Genomic DNA, 20095 nt, shown 5'->3' with positions numbered 1-20095 from the left:
GATGTCCGTCGCTAGAGATATAGCTACATATGCAGCCACCTCAATTTTCCCCTCCAAGCCGGCTGCCTGCCAAAAGCCAGCCAAAGGGAGTAGCCCCCCTCCTTCTGGGGGTGTGCCTAAATTCTCGTCTAAACCTGCCCATTTCTTCACTTGCAGGGTGTTACCAAGAGATGGTGCTTTCTTTACAAAAACACATTTTAGTTGTGGTCACAAGTTTACATACACAAGTACAAGAGGTATCAACCAGAATCTTTTGGTAGGCATTAGCAAGCATCTGGCATAATTCTGACTGAATATTTAATATTTAAAGTATTTGGTGCTGACACCAAGCATTTGTAGCACTTTGGGATAAATGTTTTTTTAGATAAGTGAAATATTTAACAGTTTTCTGAATTGCTGAAATATTAAAAATCATTTTGGGAACAAAACTGCCAATTGCCAAAAGTCATTTATTGAACCAGATACTTGGCAAAACCTTTAACCATGCTCACCTAGTTAGACACAATTTGCAGATCTCAGTTATCCTTTTTGCAAAACTCGAAACACATTCTCATTCATCGAAACACACTTTGCGCTATGGTGAACTTTGATGCAAAATAGAAAACACAGGCCACAGAGGTTAAGCGCAGCCAGCACACAGTAGTTATTTAAACGCAATGACTCAAAACTGTTCAGACACATTCCTAAACATTCGAAGAAACCAAAGAGTGACTAGAACATATAATACATGCCATAATAGGTGAATAGGAGTTTAATTTTACAACACACACAGTACAAATGGGTCACACAGAGGATTCTTTCTTTCAGTGACTCTGGCTTGGCAGTTGCACAACATTTTACTGTAATATGCCTCTCATTTGTTTACTTTTTGGCTTTGTCCTTCACAGTAACTTTTCTGGAGTACTGAATACAGCAAACGTTATATATTATCAGTCATAACTGTACAGTATACAAATATTTTTGGTAGACGACCATACTTTTTTTTTTTACTATAGTCTTGCGGTTTCTAATTTACATGCCCACAACAGTTTTGACTGGGCGTGTTTTAATTTTTTTGTGAGTTTAGCTTGAATTTTAGGGTTTGAGCTTAGTGGTTTGATTAAAGGAGAGGAGATTTTAGGAAATGTGTTTTAGCAATTCAGAAAAACTGTAAAATGTCAAGGCATGTCAGACTAATTTGAAAGTGGGTGAGAGGCCTCAAACTCCAAAGGGTTACAGTAAATTATTATGGTATGTTTCTTTTATGTTCCTCTTTTTGAATCTGGTACTATGACAAAAAATTCCCAATCTGTCTATCTAGTGCTACTTCATTATTCCATCCTCTCATCAATGTAGTGATGTACAGTACTGTCAGCAAAACAGCATGATACTACCACCACCCTGCTTGACCGTTGGTTCGGTGTTCTTAGGTTAAGAAAACAACCTCACCTTGATCGCCTGCAAACATATCTCTTTTCACTGTGGCCAAGCAGAGAAGTTAATGACACATTCACACGTCATTGTGACTGCCCTCCACCCCCATCCCTTGAATATGCAGCCATCAGCAGCCTTTCAGACAGTTAGCCAGACAGAAAGACAGAATACACTAAGGAATGTGTCTGTTTTATTCAAGCACAGTACAGAACCATATGTTTTTTTATTTTTCATTTTTCACTCTGTCCACCTTTATTCTCTACAATCAACCTTATTACTTTGTTTAGGCCTGTAATTAGTCTGTTACACACATCTTGGGTCACTCTCCTCTCCCAAAATAACTCTATTGCGTGGACGCACTGCTGTTTTGTACCTGGCTTGGCATCCTTGCAGATGAAGTATTTCATCATGTGCCAGACAAGCTCGATGGGCTTCAAATCTGTTTAATTTCCATATACCACAGTGTCCCTCATTGCTCGACAATATCAATCTTATTACTTTGTTTAGGTCTGTAATAATTATACTGCACACATCTACTGTCCGCCTCATCTCCAAAAGGTGAAGTAAAATACAAAATTCTAATTTCATAAATAAACTGACTGAAAACGTTAATGCTGTCTATGATAGAAAGGTGTCAGAACACACAGTGCATTGCAGCTCGTTGCATATGGGGCTGCACAGCCGCAGACAGGTCAGACTGCCCATGCTACCTCTGTCCACTGGTGAAAGTGTCTATAATGGACAAAATGAGCATCAGAACCGGGCCATGAAACACTGGAAAAAGATGACCTGATCCCATGAGTCACGTTTACTGTTACATCTTGTGGATGGCGGGGTGTATGTGCATCATTTACCTGGGGAAGAGATGGCACCAGGATGCACTATGGGAAGAAGGCAAACTGGCAGAGGCAGTGTAATGGGCTGGGCAATGTCCTGCTGGCAAACCTTGGGTAATGACATTGATGTGGATGTCTCTTTGACACGTACCCAAATATTGTTGCACACCATATACCTCTTTCAGAAAAAATAATGCACCCTGCCACACTGCAAAGATTATTCAGGAATGGTTTGAGGAACATGACAATGAGTTGAATTTGGCCTCCAAGTTCCCCAGACCTCAATCTGATCAAGCATCTGTAGGATGTGCTGGAAAAACAAGTACATTCTGTGGAGGCCCCATCTCATAGGAAAGGATCTGCAGCTGACATCTTGGTACCAGATACCACAGGACAACTTCATAGGCCTTGTGGAGTCCATGCCTCAACGCGCCAGAGGTGTTTTGGCGGCATGAGGGAGACACTCATAATATAAGGCAGGTGATATGAATGTTATGGCTGATCTATATGATATGAGGCCTCGGATATGAATGTTATGGCTGATGTATATTATTTGTATTGCATATTATTATAAAATAAGCCTGAAATACTGTATATCACAGTTCATTCTGAGAAGGTTGTGACATGTTCCTAGAAACCAGAATTTGTATAACTATGTGAAAAAGGTATATTATTGCAAAAGTAGTATATTAACTAATTTTACAGTGAAAGTTAAAGTAAAAGTTGTGACCAATATAAGACCCTAGTTCTGTATTTTTTTTTTCATATTCAATTATTCAAATATTCATTTATAAAATTGATTGCGGATGATGGGATAGTCTAAAAATAAAAATAGAGCCATTTGGTGCTTAAAAAAAACAATTGCCATCTGATCACATTTCCTGGCCAGGGACTTTATCATTAATAGGACAACTCAAAAAGTATTTGACAGATTTCTACAAATTTTGGAAGATACATTGTCTAGGTGACAAACTGAAACGGATGAATTTTGAGGGAGATCACACCAGAATTAAAGCAGGAATACAAAGTGAAAAGGCTAGTTTAAGACGCTTTCACTTATATTTCTTAAATTGAGTTAAATTTATTTAATTTAGTGAATTTTCAAAGCATTGCATTGTCTCAAAGGGCTTTACATTATCCCTGCCCAATGTCCACAGAAATTAAGCCTGAAGCAACAGTGGCAAAGAGAAAATAAGCGTGAATCTTTTTCAGACCTCCCAGGAACAATGTTTAGGTAAATGGTTCTCAAACTGAGGGCACATGAAAGAACAGGCATAGATCTGGTCAATCTGATTACACTGAGACTCACACAAAAACAGGAATTTAATAAGGGTTTTTGGAGAGGTGTTAAGGGTATAGGGTAGACTTTGGTGGTATGTATTACAGTAATATTTTCAGTATACTGTGGAACTTTCATCTACCAAAATGTACCGTGAGTGAAGCCTCCTCCCCCAACTCAGGGAAATTTATCATCGAGGACCTTCCCTCCCCGCGCCTAGATATCAAAAAAGTGCTGTTTTGGAAAATGTAATCTAAATACCATACAGTATATGGTGTTATGAAGTATGAATGGTATGACAGTATGAAAAATTAGATACCACCCAAGTCTAGTGGGGGGGGAGACAGAAGGTTTGGGAGGAGTAGGGATTAGATGGGGGTTGTGACGGGGCACTACATTGTTGTCATGACAACAGCATCTACTTAAAATTTAAATCAAATAGAAAAATCACTGAGGAGTCTGTGGTAGCGGTCGAGTTACCAGGTGAAATTATGAAATAACATCATGTCACAGCTGAATGGTCCAGTGTAAAATACTTTTTAACTTACTTGTAAAATTCTCACAGATTATGTGAGACCGAAAATGAAGCTTTTTCACTTCTGCTCAGTGATATTTCTCAAAGAAATGTAGGATTGTTGCGTATTTCCTTGGAGTGTACAGCTCCAGATGTGAGCAATTGTGGTGTGCTATGTTTACTCACCACTAGATGTCACCACTAGTTCACCTCGTGGGTGAATGATAATGACCACGTGTTCTCAGACTAAAAACCCTTGGATTGGAAACAGTTTTACTGTTTTATTTAACTGCATAATAAAAAAAAAACAGTTCACATTAGGGTCCCATAAGGAGAAATGTAAGAACAATATTAAACTGGAACATCTGAACAGTTTATTGTTTCCATATATATATATATATATATATATATATATATATATATATATATATAAGAAATAAGGTAGTCTAGTATAAATAAAAATGAACAATGAATTGTTGTTTAAAAATCCACAATTAATTACCTACTGCATGTATATAAAACAACCGGAGGCAAATTCCCTGTGTGTGAACATACGGTACTTGGGCTGATTCAAATTATCATTATTAGGTTCTGTCAGGTCAATGCCAATGCCTGGTTACCAAATGGACAATACAAGTGGTCAGCGTTGTGATGTCACTATTAATGCATTACTATTTTTTGCATACCATTTTGGCCTCTGCACTGTGGACAGAGTTTAAAACACTTTTAAATCAAACTTTATCTAATTCTGTCCTCTTATCAGCTTCATTTTTACTCATTTAATAGTTAATTCTGACCAGTGCTTTGTGTTTTTAGTTTACACTAACAATAGAGATGATATTGTAGCTTATCTGCTAGCCTTGTTCCAGACAGATGCTTCTCAAACACAGTATCCATCTCTTGACTCTGGGCCTTGCTGAAGTGGTTTTTCCAGTCTCCCACCTCACCTAGTTGGGGGCACAAAGACAGCATGAGATATGCTTGACATCATAGACACCCACTGGCTAAGGATATACACTTTGTATTTCGGAAGTTAACCTGGAAAAGGAGATTTCATTAAAAGAGGAAACATGACCCCCCACAATATAAAAACAAGTAACCAGATCCCCCTGGCTTATTGTTACTTTGCATGGTGGACCCTATATTTTAAAAGTGTTTATCTGGTTTTACGTTATAAAATAGCAAGACAGAGCAGAAAATCACACCTGTAATCTTTATCATTATTAAAATGTACTCTTCCTGCCATAACATTCTCACTTCTTCATGAGAGTAGAGTGGAAATGAATTGAGCAACAGGGCCTTTAATCAGCAGATAAACTAACCAAGACAAAACTGTAAATAAAGATTATAAATGGAATTATCTGTGCTTCTTATGCCTGCACTGCATGCTGATTGTGGTATACTGAACAGAGATCCAGAACAACTTGTATATAATACAAGATGCACCGTAGAGGGACAGGTACAGGTCAACAGTGATCTAAAGTGCTATGGATACCAAAATCCAAAGCGCAGTCCAAGTCTCTGCCATACAGTTAAAACGATTATGATGCAAAATATGTAAAATACATATGAAATGAAAATGTATTAACTAAGGTTCTAAGTGTTTACTGACCAGTCAGTTTCCATAACATTTAAGATATGTGTCATGACCTGCACGTCCAGTCCTTGTGTGTGCCACGTCCCCTGATCATCCACGTGTGCTTCCCCGATTGTGCCCAGCTGTTTCCTATCAGTCTGTGTATTTAGTCTACGTCTGAGTCCATATTCCCCAGACTTGACATTAATGTTTGGCGCCGATTGCCCTGTCTTTCGTATCCCGCATCCCGCCTACCTGCCTCGTCCTTCCCCTGAAGTCCTGCCTGCCCATCTGCCACCGGTCGCGACAGAATGACGGATCTCCTGCAAGAAGTACCGCGGCAAACCGAGGACCAGCGCCTTGGTCTGCTGCAAGAAGTGATATATTGGCTGAATCTACCCGAGGTCCGGGAGGATCCCGTGGCACTTAACTTAGCCACCTGGAGCAGGACCCTCTTGAGTGAGGCACCCCCACCTGGAAATGCATATCCCCATTCCCACGGTACGCGAAAATCTCTGGCTGCTGGTGCAACGAGTGACTGAGAGGAGGCTGCAGCTGATTGCACCGCTCTCAGCGGAGGTTGCTAAGCTGCCGCCTGCCCTTTCGGAGACGGCTCCGCCTCCACTTCGAGCTGCCACTGCAAGCCGTAGGAAAAAAAGGATTAAGCAGAGGGAGGCCAGAGGAGGCCCCAACCCTCTTCCTGGGAGCTCAAGTGGGACCCCTCAGGGGCCTCCCTCATGACTCTACCCTCGCCCTGGCATGGTCGATCCTGGTCAGAACCCCGCCTTTCAGTGTCTGGAAAGGGCAGGGGACACCTCCGCCCTGCCCCTTGGGTCACCCTCGCTCTCCCCGGTTGTGGCTCAGCGGCTGCCTGTGGTTCCTCCGGCTCCAGTCCAACTGTCGCCTGCGGGTCCCCCTCAGAGGGCTCGTCATCCACCAGCGGTCCCTCCTCCGATGCCTCATCGGCTGTCTCCAGGTTCCCCTGCCTCGTCTCCTCGGTCAACTGTGGGTCACCCCACTGCGGCTCGGCGTCAGATGGCACCTTTCCTGGCTTTGGCTGTGCCTTCGCCTGCTGCGGCTTCCTCCTCCTACTCACCTATGCCGTGGTCCCCTTTGCCTTCCTCTTCACCTCTCCCGGTGCCCCCTCCTGCTTCTTCCTCGCCTCCTGCTTCAGTCCCTCTGCCTGCCTCCTCGCCCCCTGCGAGGTCCCATCCTGCTCCAACCTCCCGGTCGCCTGCGGCCCCTCCGGCTGCCGCGCGTTGCCTGCTGTGGCTCCCTCGGGCTCCCCTTTGTCCCCCGTCCTTTCCAGTTTGGCCTCCTATCCCTGCTCCTCGTCCCTGTGTCCCTCTAGTCTCTGTTCCTCGTCCCCCAGTGGTCCCTCCGTTCCCTCCTGCCCCTTTCATTCCGCCTGTTGCTGTTCCCCCTGTGTCTCCCTTCCTCATCTTCCTGTCTGCGTTCCCTTTTCTGTGTCAGGTCCTGTCCCGGCTTCTGCTTTTGTGTTTGTTTTGTTTGTCTGTCGTGTTCCTGGTCCCTCAATGATGTTTTGCTATTGTTTTCCAGGTCCTGTGCCTCCGGTCTCGTCCTGTCCACCATTCCCCTTGGGGCATGCCCGGAGTGCGTGCCTTGGGGGGGTTCTGTCATGACCTGCGTGTCCAGCCCTCATGTGTGCCACGCCCCCTGATCATCCACGTGTGCTTCCCCGATTGTGCCCAGCTGTTTTCTATCAGTCTGTGTATTTAGTCCGCATCTGAGTCTGTATTCCCCAGACTTGCCATTAATGTTCATCGCCGTCTGCCCTGTCTTTCCCGAAATAAACCTCGTATCCTGCATCCTGCATACCTGCCTCGTCCTTCCCCTGAAGTCCTACCTGCCTGTCTGCCACCGGTCGCGAAAATATGGTAGCAACCAAAATTAATTTCTATTGTGTCTCCCAGCCAAAAACTATACTTTTTCACATTACAGTTTCAATATATAAATCGATATATAAGAAATGAAATGGAATTTTTGGGAGGTTTTAGGAGTTTTGACAAGGCTGAAAACAACATGTGAAGGTCAGCAGATGGCACACAGAAAGTTTAGTAACTCCTAAAAATATATAAAATATATATGCATAAGATATACATCTCTAGACCACTCTACATTTTTTAATCTGTATTTTTAAATCCAGGTTTAATCCTGGTTCTGCTGGCAGAAGGCCACACACTTCAAGGTGAAGCATGAGGCACAACAGCAAAAAAACATCCAGGTAGAGGGCAGAAATAACTTTCTAATGCCAGAGGTGACCATCAACTTATCCGGCAGTGCCTCATAAATCAGGGGATGACATCAAGTGACATCAAGCGGAATGGGAAACATTAAGTGGTTTGTAGTGCTCTGCTAGGACATTTCATAACAGACTGCTATAAAAGCACTAAAAATGATAAAGCAAGGAAGAAGCCCTTCATCATTGAGAAGCAAGGAAGAACCAGGCTGGAGTTTGCAAAAAAGGTCAATTTTAAACAAACAAATACCCAGAAATTGAGAAATGAATGAAACTAAAAATGTTGCTGTGGTCTCTTAATTTTTCCAGAGCTGTATGTACAATACTGGTTTGGACGACGTCAAGCGTTTATACGGCAGCCTCTCACATGATATTTTGTAGTGATCTCACAGTGATCATTGTGTCTTGTTTTTCTTATATCTCATCAGTTCTACTCCATTCACCAAGAGGACCAAAAAATTTTACACAGTTTTTCCAGATCGCAGGGGGGTTGTAACCCTAACGCCGTGATGTGGAAGGCTCTATTGTAGATATATACACACCTTTTCTGAAGAAGACGTCACCCATCTGCCCATGTGACTCTTTAGAGTGCTCCTTCATGACACTGAAGGTGCTCTCCTTAGCTATCACAGTGATCTCATCCTCAGCCAGACTCACATTAAGAAACTTTGACACTTCTTTGATCTGTTGCTGAAGATTCTGAAAGGAATAGTCACAGACAAACTTACAACAATAGCATAAAGAAATTGCCTTTCACATTCAATATTTTCATCCATCTCTAAAGTGCTTATCTAGTATGGGGTCAGGTATATTTAATGTATGATTTGTTTTATTAAAAGTAAACTTAATACTAATATTTTATATTAAATAATATTTTTGATGTAATGGTTTCACATAAGAGGGCATTCAGATATTAAAGCCATACCAAGCGATATATTTTGTAAGGAAAATAGAAGCGCATTTGCTTAATCAGAACATGGTATTTAATTATAACAATTTGATACATAAAATGAGCACCTCTGCCCTTTACCTTTTTCATGTCTTCAAAGGTTACAATCATCACATTAGGATCATCCATACATTTCTCCCAGGCCAGAGCGTGGTCAAAATAGGAACCCCAGGCCACTGTACAAACATGCAAGCAAACAAATTAATTAACTAATTGAACTTCACAAACCTTTGACATTTTGATATCTTTATTATTCTTCTTTATTACTGTATTTCTTAGTTTATGGTGACAAAGCTGCTAAAAAAGATGCGCCGTCTTTTCTGCACACTGCTTTCCCTACCTTCCCCTGTCATGAACTTTGAGTAAAAGTCGCCCCAGGATTTGGCTTGGGGCAGCACTGGGTTTTCGCAGGTGAAGTGGTAGTAGGACACAGCCGTGTCTTTGGGGTTCCGGAACACAACCAGCATCTGAGCAATGGGGCAGAGTGATGAAACCCTTAACCTCCCGTCTTAACATCTGACCACAAACACATCACAAAAAAATTATCTTTGACTTATAAAAATATTTATATCTTTGGTAATATGTGGATGGCATTTGGGGGGCAGTGTGTGGCTCAGTGGGCTATGCCTGTGTGCTTGTAATCACATGATCACCAGTTCAAACCCAACCGCAGCACATCTGTGGGTCCTTAAGCAAAGCCCTTAACCCCCAGCTACCTGGGTGCCCCTATGGGTGGCTGCCCTTCACAGAAAACTTACTCTACAAAGTACAGTACAGGATTAATACATCTGTTATGTAGGCCTACATCTTGGGCATTATCTTTAGCCTACGAACACAATCACGCAAGCTAGCATAACTTAACTGCTAAGAATATAAATCTTACATATCCTTCAAAAACAGAAAAAAAACTACAGAATTTAGCGTAATTCAACTAAGGAATAATAATCCAACATAAATGTCAACTTACAGACAAATAATGCCCGGGCTTAAGCGCTTAAGACGGGAGTTCGCCAGTGTCCAAGACTTGTGATCAATGCCGTACGTTTTACTAAACCGGGAAGTACGGAGTAATTACATCCACGCAAATGTCCACAAGGTGGAAGCCCCTCTCAAGATAAGCCAACCTAAATAGAAATCAAACCCAATCCAAAAATTCCTTATGAAACTCAGAATAAAAGTATCAATTATGATTATTGTTGTAAACTCATCCAGGCAGATGTCATTATAGAATATTTAGCATTATGTAATGTAGAATATAAGTATTATGATATTATTAAAAAGTATGCCAAATATCCATGATGTAATTAGTACAACGTAAACATTATAATGTAATGTAATTACCATGTAATCGATTGAGTAGCTACTTCATGTTAGTCCTGAATCTATGAATATCGACTTTTATCGTATATCGTATATTTTATCATTATGTTAAAGGACAAATATATTATCAACCCTCTAGTTAGACAATGTGCAACAGGTTGAAGGTTACTGCTGAAGGAAGGGATTCATCTGAATTCACCAGAAGTTCACAGCTGTGCATTTTTAAAAAACCAAGTGGAGATGGTCGCGCCACCATTATGTTCAACCGAGGGACCAAACGATAAAAGAAATGACTGACAAACTTATCACTTAGGAGTTTTTAAAGGAAAAAAACAATGATTGTGAATGGTTGAAGGAATGATGATGCTTAAGAACTTGTATACAAATTGGTGTAAAACAGCATTTGACACACTTTAAGTGTCCAGCCTTGGTTGTAACATCATTGTTGCGATAAAGACTGAATCTGGATCTACACAAGTGGCTTCTGACTTTTGTTTGGCGGGGAAGGAAAAACCACAACACAGTAAAAAAAAGTAATTTGTATTCTTAAGGAAAGAAAGTGAATTTTCTCTGTACCTGTGTGATGTTTCTAATGCTTCTCACATTATTTATCTGTTTTCAATAAAGGCTTATCCAGTCACAGTTTCAGTATTTTGAAAGCTTTCGATGGAAAGATAGATAATTAATAATATAAATAATAAAGCATGGACACGATCAAACATTATGGCAATTATGTGCAGAAACAGATTCAGACACATGAACTATGTATCACTAATTATTCCCTTTTTAATGTTTGGTAATGCTTTATACAGAAAACTCTTCGTACCTTCAGACACCTGCACCGCTCCTGTTGATTTGAACTAGTAGCTGGTGATTCCACCTGGATCTCCAGAATCCTCATGCAAAGAGTCACGCAACCTCATAGAGAAAACTAGTTTTGACCTCATATACTTGCGACTTTGTCCTTTTGATAATTTCCCATAGTGTTTCACTGTGACTTACATCGACCAATAAACCATATGCTTCATCCGATGACTGAACTCCTACCTTCCCCACATCAGTTCTGATATAGGATTAGATGAAACAATCCCTTGATTAAGTGCCTGAGATTTGCGGCGCGAGGTTTCATTCATAGTGATGTCAGACTATGGGGTGGTGGGGGATGGGGGTGTAAGCATAATTGGGGTCATCAGGTGGGCACCCTCCTTCACTGGTGTTTCGAGGATGGGCCCACTGCACCTCCAGAGGGCTCATCGGCAACACCTGGCATCCCAGGTGTGCCCCCCCTCTGCTCTCAACCCTCCTGACCCCAGGTTGTTACTTTGGGGCGAGGAGTTGCCTCGCCTTTTCACCCACAGCCACCGACTTGCATGCTCTGCTGCTCCTGAGAGGGTTTTGATGGTCGTTGGGCTTGTCCTTTCCTACCAAGATCCTTAAGTAGCCTGATGGTTGACTTGCCCACGAAGTCTCTGCAGCCAACTTCCATTGGGCAAATCTTGGCTTTCCAACCACACTGTTCAGTATCTGCCCCTAGCTCCATGTATTTTAGGCTCTTGCATTCGTAGGCCTCTCCCTCCCAGGGAACAGTGAGCTCTATGCGGAGTGTCGAGGACCAGAGCACAAGATCTAGTCTGAGGTTCGTTGTGGCGATCTCAGATGGGAAGCAAAGCCTTTGATTCAGATCAGCCACCATCTTCCAGTCTCCTGCCCCTCCGAACTGGCCGATGTCTGATGTTGTAGGGACTATGGCTGGCTTTGCCCCTTGTCGGATGAACGCTCTAGCAGGTGCAGGATGGGATAATGGAGGAGGCATGGCATTGGTCTTTGTCCGCTTGGTCTCCAGAGCAGCTGCCAGGTACTTCAGGACTTAGTTATGCTGGCAGGTGTACCGACCCTGTGACAGGCTTGTTTTGCAGCTGACCAGAATGTGCTTGAGGTTTGCAGGGGATGGACAGAGGGGGCACGTGGGGTCTTCTCCGTACCATTGGTTGAGGTTAGAGGGGGAGGGCAGGGTATCTATTTGGCCTGTAGAATTAAGCTGGTGTGAAATGCTTCCATGCCCATCAAGTCCCTCCAAGAGAATATCCTCCTCTCGACTCCTTCCCATCTCATCCACTGCCCTTGCCTAGATTGTGAGACAGCCTTTGCACATACTGCTGCCTGGTCTTGTTGACGCACTTCCTCAATGACCAGAGCTCGTCGCTGAGCTGGAGTTGCCTTATGCCAGGATGGTTTGCTCTCCCCGAGGCCAAGCCCTCCCCACCCCTGTTACACAAGGCCAATGATGTCTCTGTGTCTGAAGTCTGACTCTGCCTGCTGAATAGCTGCAGTTGGGGTCCACTTCTTTCCGGTCACTAGAGTAGGAGCTGCTTGGGCCACGCAGGAGTCTCTGGATCCTGTGAGCGTCATGTCCACCCTCACCTTGGAACACTTGAACTCCTCTGCGATGCTGGACACAGGAAGTTCAAGCATGCCTGTTCCATACAGCCTGATATGTCTGAAGCATCTTGGGAGCCCCAGTCATTTTTGGCGTATGAGCTGACCAGCCTCTCAAGTTTCTCAACCTTTGGGACCTCATAGATGGTTGGAGGCCACATGAGGCGGAATAAAAGCCCAAACTGAAGGCACCAAAGCTTCATTCTGCCTGGGAGCATAGTCTTGTTGATACGCTCCAGTACCCCTATTGTTTCCTGCCTAAGGTGGTCCACTTGTTCGGTGTCCTTTAGGGTTGCATTATATCAACTTCCTAGACTTTTTACCACACTGAAGAAGATTTTGCCTTCAACATTAAATAGGCTGATTTGGCGAAACTGGTTGATATCTGAGTCCTTTTCCTTGGGTATTAGGATGCCTCCTGCCCTAAGCCATGCAGTTGGAACTGCTTTTTTCTTCCAAACCACCTTCATTACCCTCTAGAGAAAGCGCAGTACCTCTGGTGCATTCTTATGAAACTGGTATGGGACTCCGTTGGGCCCAGGGGAGGATGCAGCTCATGCTCGACGTACAATCACCTCCACTTCTCTCCACTTGGGGGGGCTGCTGTCCAGCTGATGGTCAGGAGGATGTATCGGTGGTATATCAGGTGGAAGAGTTGTTTGTCTGCTCCGCTGGCTGTCAGTGTGGTTCCTGCTGAGGTAAGCCTGATCTTTGCTGTTTTTAGTTTGCCACTTTTGTCCTTCGTAAAAAGGCTCTTCACAAACTTGAAGGGGTCGCTGAAGAAGTTTGATCTGGTCTTCTTCGCTTTGCGTCTCCTTCTCGTGTTCTCTGCTCTCTTCAAAGATGACAATCAGTTCTTGATTTCTTCCTGCAGAAGGTTAATTCCCTCCTTCTCCTCCTCTGGAGACTTCCTCCATAGTTTTTTCAGCTGCCTCCTTTCCTTAACTAGCCATTCGATCTCCTGCTGTCTCCTGGACTTTGTCAAGGTGGTTGATGTTTTCTTCCTCTTTTCTGCAGTTCCAAAGCAGTCAGTTCTGTAGTTGTAAATCAAGCCTCCCAGTCTCTTCATCTTTTTAACAGCGGTTCCCCTCAGTTAGCCTAGGAGTTTGCTGATGTCTGTGTTGATCGCTTCCCACTCCTTTTTCTCACTAGATCTCGGTCACTTGATTTGTGGTTTCCGCCTCTGGATCTTGCTTTCGGTTGCAGGCTGTGGTAGTTTGGGCTCGTGGGACCCAACTGTGCTTGGCTTTTCCTCTTCCTTTTGAACAGAGGGGTTGATATCCTGCAGACTGTAGGCTTGCTTCGCAAGAAGTAATGGTCCCTGTTGCTCTGACGCCAAGCATTTTTTCAGGCCTTGGTGTACTCTCAAGCCTGCATAGGATGTTACTTTCTTCCAGCCACATCTGCACCTTTGGAGCTGAATTCCTGGAGTAGCTGTTGCCATCTCAGGTATCATCTTAATCGTAGTTCTCATTGTCAGACTTGCTCAGCGCCTGCAACCATCAATCCAGGGATTCATTTTAGATTTTGACCCTGTTCTTTGGGGTCACCAAAGTCCCCACTGCAAATTTTAAATATCTTTTGCCAAGAAATGCATTCTGTTGATTGGGGGGATCCCACATGATAAATTTGTTTATTTTGCTGGCCACATACTGATAGGCTCACCAGAGAAATGCCCAGATAGCCAGTCCTGCCTTGTACATCAAATTGGTCCACGTGTCAAACTCACGTTCCATTCTACCATCAGTCATGACCAAGAGCCCAAGCTACTTTGTCTCCCTCACTAAGGGCAGACTCTCTGCCCTCATTTCAAAGGAGCTCACCACTTGAGAGATTACCATGGCCTTGAATTTGGAAGTGCTGATCCTCATCCTTGCTTCACATTCAGCACCAAATTGTTCAATTGAATGCAGGAGGTCACAGTTGGATATGGACAAAAGAACAACATTATCTGCAAATAGCAGGAATATCACTTCAATCCCATCTAACAGATAGTCTTTCACCCACTGGAGACAAGACATACCCTTGCCAGAGGCAAACAGTCACTCATTACTCTATGTCAAGCATGCAGACGCAACTTTTACTGAGTTTGTACAAAAACAACACAGTTGTAGCCCTGGTGCCTCATGTAGCAGCTAATAGCGTCCTGAGGCACGCGGTCATTTGCCTTTTCCAAGTTCACAAAGTACATGTAGACTGTGTTATTCCCACAAACCCTTATAAGTCTTATACTAAAACATTTGGTTCATTTACATGGTCACGCCAGAACCTGCATTATTCCTCATTAACCCTTGGTTTTACCATGCTTTACAAATACTTGGGAGTCTCCTTCCCATTACCCAGGGAGGCTGCGAAGTTTGACCCCCTACAGTAGGATCACACTTTCTGGTCCTCCTATTTCAATGTTTCCCAGTTCAGAGGTGCTATATCCGCCTTCCTTGCAAGACTGAAGAGGCATGTGAAGCACGTCAACGTCTCTGTATGAATTTCATGTACCCTGGCAGCCTTTCCACTACAGAAGCCTCTGTCACACATAACATCATCAGCTGCAGCAATAGACTCTGATACAATAGAGGTTTCCAACACTGCCTACGTTAGGCGTTGAACCTAAACCATATGTCCACACAGTCATTTCTGGATGAACCCAGGCAGGTTATATATTCACAGAACTAAATGTTTTTGGTTCTTACTTCATGTAAATACTATGAAAGTGCATTGGATTCACAAAAGGAACAAAAAATTAAGACAACTTATCTTGTAATTATGACTTACTCTCTCGTAATTACGACATCAGGATCTCACGAATACGAGTCATAATTATGGGAACACTCCCTTTTTACCTGGGTTTCTCCTGCATTCTAAGGTCATCTCCCGGCACCACACCATGTTTGTGTTTCTCCTGGGAAACTCTTGTAATAAGCTTGGCCCTCAAACTTTCCTTTGAGTAATCGTCATACATGGATCCATAAGTTTTGTATGTTTGTCTGACATTACCCGAGTTGCCAGATCAGGTATGAAACACAATCTGATAATGTAATCCACACACAACATACAATAACAACCCATCTTCTATTCCAACCTGGCAACCCACAACCTGGTTTGGGGGTGTGCACATCTGCTCTCTTTTGAATGAATTAGCTAACTAGTACATCTGCTAGTCAATAAAAATATAAATAAATCTGATTATTTGTTTATTTCCTTATCCTTATTTGTTTGTTGACTTATCCATCCATCCTATTTTGAAACATTAATGTTGACATACACTGAACAAAAATATAAACGCAACACTTTTGTTTTTGCTCCCATTTTTCATGAGATGGACTTAAAGATCTAAAATGCATTCCAGATACACAATATTACCATTTCTCTCAAACATTTCTCACAAATCAGTCTAAATGTGTGATAGTGAGCACTTCTGCTTTGCTGAGATAATCCATCCCACCTCACAGGTGTGCCACATCAAGATGCTGATCTGACATCATGGGTAGTGCACAGGTGTACCTTATACTGCCCACAATAAAAGGCCACCCTGGAATGTGCAGTTTTGTCTCACAGCAAAATGCCACAGATGCCACAAGCATTGAGGGAGCGTGCAATTGGCATGCGGACAGCAGGAATGTCAACCAGATCTGTTGCTCGTGCATTGAATATTCATTTCTCAACCATAAGCCGTCTCCAAAGGCGTTTCAGAGAATATGGCAGTACATCCAACCGGCCTCACAACCGCAGACCACGTGTAACCACACCAGCCCAGGACCTCCACATCCAGCAGGTTCACCTCCAAGATCGTCTGAGACCAGCCACTCAGACAGCTGCTGAAACAATTGGTTTGCATAACCAAACACTTTCTGCACAAACTGTCAGAAACCGTCTCAGGGAAGCTCAACTGCATGCTCGTCGTCCTCATCGGGGTCTTGACCTGACTCCAGCTCGTCGCCGTAACAGACTTGAGTGGGCAAATGCGCACATTCGATGGCGTCTGGCACGTTGGAGAGGTGTTCTCTTCACGGATGAATCTCGGTTTGCATTGTTCAGGGCAGATGGCAGACAGCGTGTGTGGCGTCGTGTGGGTGAGCGCTTTGCTGATGTCAATGTTGTGGATCGAGTGGCCCATGGTGGTGGTGGGGTTATGGTATGGGCAGGCATCTGTTATGGACGAAGAACACGGGTGCATTTTATTGATGGCATTTTGAATGCACAGAGATACCGTGATGAGATCCCGAGGCCCATTGTTGTGCCATACATCCATGAACATCACCTCAGGTTCCAGCAAGATAATGCACGGCCCCATGTTGCAAGGATCTGTACACAGTTCTTGGAAGCTGAAAATGTCCCAGTTCTTGCATGGCCAGCATACTCACCGGACATGTCACCCGTTGAGCATGTTTGGGATGTGCTTGACCGGCGTATACGACAGCGTGTACCAGTTCCCACTAATATCCAACAACTTTGCACAGCCATTGAAGAGGAGTGGACCAACATTCCACAGGCCACAATTGACAATCTGATAAACTCTATGCGAAGAAGATGTGTTGCATTGCATGAGGCAAATGGTGGTCACACCAGATACTGACCGGTTCTGAGTCCCCAGACCCCCAATAAAGCAAAAAACTGCACATTCCAGGGTGGCCTTTTATTGTGGGCAGTATAAGGTACACCTGTGCACTACCCATGATGTCAGATCAGCATCTTGATGTGGCACACCTGTGAGGTGGGATGGATTATCTCAGCAAAGCAGAAGTGCTCACTATCACACATTTAGACTGATTTGTGAGAAATGTTTGAGAGAAATGGTAATATTGTGTATCTGGAATGAATTGTAGATCTTTAAGTCCATCTCATGAAAAATGGGAGCAGAAACAAGAGTGTTGCGTTTATATTTTTGTTCAGTGTATATGTGCCTGCGCAGTGCTGACATACTAATACGAATGCAGACTACATACTGTAGTAGCATTAATATTTCTCATTGTCTTATATTGTGAAGGAAATAAAAGCAGATTAATTGCGATAGCACCATTATTGCCCACTTTCTAATCCTGTAGCCTAGGTTAGTGCTAGGCTATACCTTATCTTTTCTCATAATTTGGAGATTCTATAATTATGAGTCAATTTTTTTTTTGTTTCGTGAATACAATGCGCTTCTGTGAAATATAAAATAGTGCAGCTAATTAACAGATATTTTGATCCATCAGCCATTAATGAAATGCATTCAGGATTAAAATGCATACATATGATGTGCGTAATGCTCACATAGCTTCGGACCTTGGATCTCTTTGCTGTGAAAGAGGCAGGGATGTTGTTGGGGTGGAGGTGTGTTCCTAGGATCCTTGGGCAAGGAGCTGCATCCATTATCTGAAAAGAAACAAAATGCACACCTACCAGCATTGTTATACTGACTAGGTTTTTGCCGTTTTAAGGTGTATTGAGGTTGCAGTCTTGGTATATGTAACATTTTATATGGTATGAAGGTTAACTGCAGTTTACAAAAATATCAGTGCTATTTCCATTTAAGGTTTTCGGACCCTTGCACATGTTTTATTTTTATGTGTTAGTTCTTGACAGAACTAAAAAAAAGATTAGACTATACGCTTCCTGCATACCAGCAAAATTTATTTTATTGTTGGGGATCACTACCCTCCCCCATTAGTTTAAGCTGATAGCAGTCTGTGGCCACAATAAGGGGCACTTTACAGTATGTCATGAACACCCAAGTATCAAGAGGGACTGGGCGTCTTCCTACAGCTGAAAGGAAACCAGTGGAGCAACATACACACCAAATCCTGTTGTTATGGATCTTTGATATTTAAGTAGGACAAGGTTTCCAGGAGACATCTGATTGACTTAAGAATAAAAGTGTGGATGTTCCAGTCAAGCTCTCAGTTTGAATCATGCATTTCTAAACTTGAGGTTCAAAACTCGAAAAATTCTGCAAAGTAGAATTACTGTGCAAATCTGACAGAGTTAAAGGCTTAAAGCTGCATCTCTATTTCAAAAGAGAGATAATAATCACACAATTTTAATTTTTATTATTAAAATACTTGGGGAAAATGTTAAAAAATCATATGTAATTCAGGAAAATGCTTTCCAAAAGCCTGTTTTCCAAAATTCATAAAGCAATGCATTTTTCACTCTCACAAGCACTAACTGCAAACCTTTTGGACTTCTGGGCTGCAGAATTCAATCAGTGGAGGCATCTGTGATGCCTCTTTCGTCACCATAGCTCCAGCAGCCATGATTTTCCGCAGCACAGCCACCATCCAGTTGAATCCTGAAATAACAAAAAAGAAAAAAAAACACATCCATAAATCATGATGGTGTTCTTTCAGGTCTCTAAGGTTATGAGGGCCCTGTGACAACTGCATAAAGCCTAATTCACTCCGAAACACAATGATTCTTATCCATGCTTAATATCTGTTTTTCCATCTTTCGTCAAAAGACAAAAATGCATGTCCCTTCATGAACTTCCATCAAATGTAAACAATTTTTAATATTATTAAATAAGAAGTAAAACATTACACAAGATTTAAGACTTAGGCAAAATAAAGCTCCATATTTTTTACAATAGACATATTCAAGTTAATTTGGGTAATATTTCAACACATTCACTTGGTAGTCCAGTCAGTATAAAACTTATTTATTCATTATTTATTCATTTGGAAGTCTCTTTTATCAAGCACAATTAAGGAAAGTCAAGTTAGCTGTTTAAAACTTATGACATAATATAATGTTTTAATATAACTTGTTAAACATATAGAATCCCATTAATACCTAAAATAATGGATGTGATCTGTAGTTTCATAAGTAGCATAACACAGCAGGGTCATAATGAACAAGGCTAATTTCATCGTTCTTTTGAAGTACTGCTCTCTCAGTGTTTCTCCTTATTCCTTATTGGAAAGAGACGCCAACTTAAATTAAATTAAATCAAGTTAAATTGCTTCTTTAATTAATGTATATTCTTCCTTAATGATAGCTAATTTAAATCACTTAATAAATCACTGTCATTTTTTACCTATATGCTTGGTAATAGTGTTAATAAATTTCATGATCACTTTAGCTGAACTAATCTATTGATAAACACAAGGTTACACAGTTGCACTCACCACATTTAGGATAGGCTACTAACATGACATCATCTGGCCTTGCCTGAAAACTCTCCAGAGCTTTCAGGTTCTCTGCTGGACTTACAATGGCAGGGTATAGAATCCCATTGTACCTATAAAGTTTCTCCCCGTCTTTTACATTTGGAGCATCTCGAATGTTGAATGACAGCATGCTGCACTCCACGGTGATGTCGTCCCTGTGTGAGTCTCCAACCACTTTTCAGATGCAGAGTCTATGTGGCAGGACGGCCGTAAAGCTGCGCAGTGTAGAAGGAGACCCTCCCATGCATATAAAGCTGACGTGGGTAGGAGTGGCCTTCACTGAGTTGCGTGACAGGTCTGCTGACCATTCGGTAAACATGACTGATTGTAATAAGTCACACTACTTAGCTGTCAGGGGTGTGTTTAT

At 42.5% G+C, this 20095-nt stretch overlaps 1 protein-coding gene across 1 annotated transcript; it reads right to left on the bottom strand.

The window, feature by feature from the left end:
- Positions 1 to 4492: 4492 nt before the first annotated feature.
- LOC125715378 (sulfotransferase 6B1-like) lies at positions 4493 to 19872 on the bottom strand. Its single transcript, XM_048986794.1, has 7 exons — positions 19687 to 19872; positions 18736 to 18851; positions 17846 to 17935; positions 9168 to 9294; positions 8909 to 9003; positions 8421 to 8577; positions 4493 to 4989 (listed from the first exon to the last, which is right to left on the bottom strand). Exons 1-7 carry the CDS (start codon positions 19856 to 19858, stop codon positions 4865 to 4867), a joined length of 882 nt encoding a protein of 293 aa, XP_048842751.1. The 5' UTR covers positions 19859 to 19872; the 3' UTR covers positions 4493 to 4864.
- Positions 19873 to 20095: the final 223 nt, after the last annotated feature.

The sequence above is a fragment of the Brienomyrus brachyistius genome, chromosome 20, assembly GCF_023856365.1.
Source record: "Brienomyrus brachyistius isolate T26 chromosome 20, BBRACH_0.4, whole genome shotgun sequence".
Taxonomy (NCBI): domain Eukaryota; kingdom Metazoa; phylum Chordata; class Actinopteri; order Osteoglossiformes; family Mormyridae; genus Brienomyrus; species Brienomyrus brachyistius.
The sequence above is the reverse complement of the archived record's forward strand: the minus strand, read 5'-3'. Positions and strand labels throughout refer to the sequence as shown.

What these genes read in the sequence shown, in the direction of transcription:
- LOC125715378 (XM_048986794.1), bottom strand. Translation starts at nt 19,858, where the DNA reads ATGCTGTCATTCAACATTCGAGATGCTCCAAATGTAAAAGACGGGGAG. An exon ending in AAAGTTCATGACAGGGGAAG is followed by an intron (nt 9,004 to 9,167) that starts GTAGGGAAAGCA and finishes ATGTTTGTACAG; the next exon opens with TGGCCTGGGGTTCCTATTTT. An exon ending in TGACGTCTTCTTCAGAAAAG is followed by an intron (nt 4,990 to 8,420) that starts GTGTGTATATAT and finishes GCCCCCAACTAG; the next exon opens with GTGAGGTGGGAGACTGGAAA.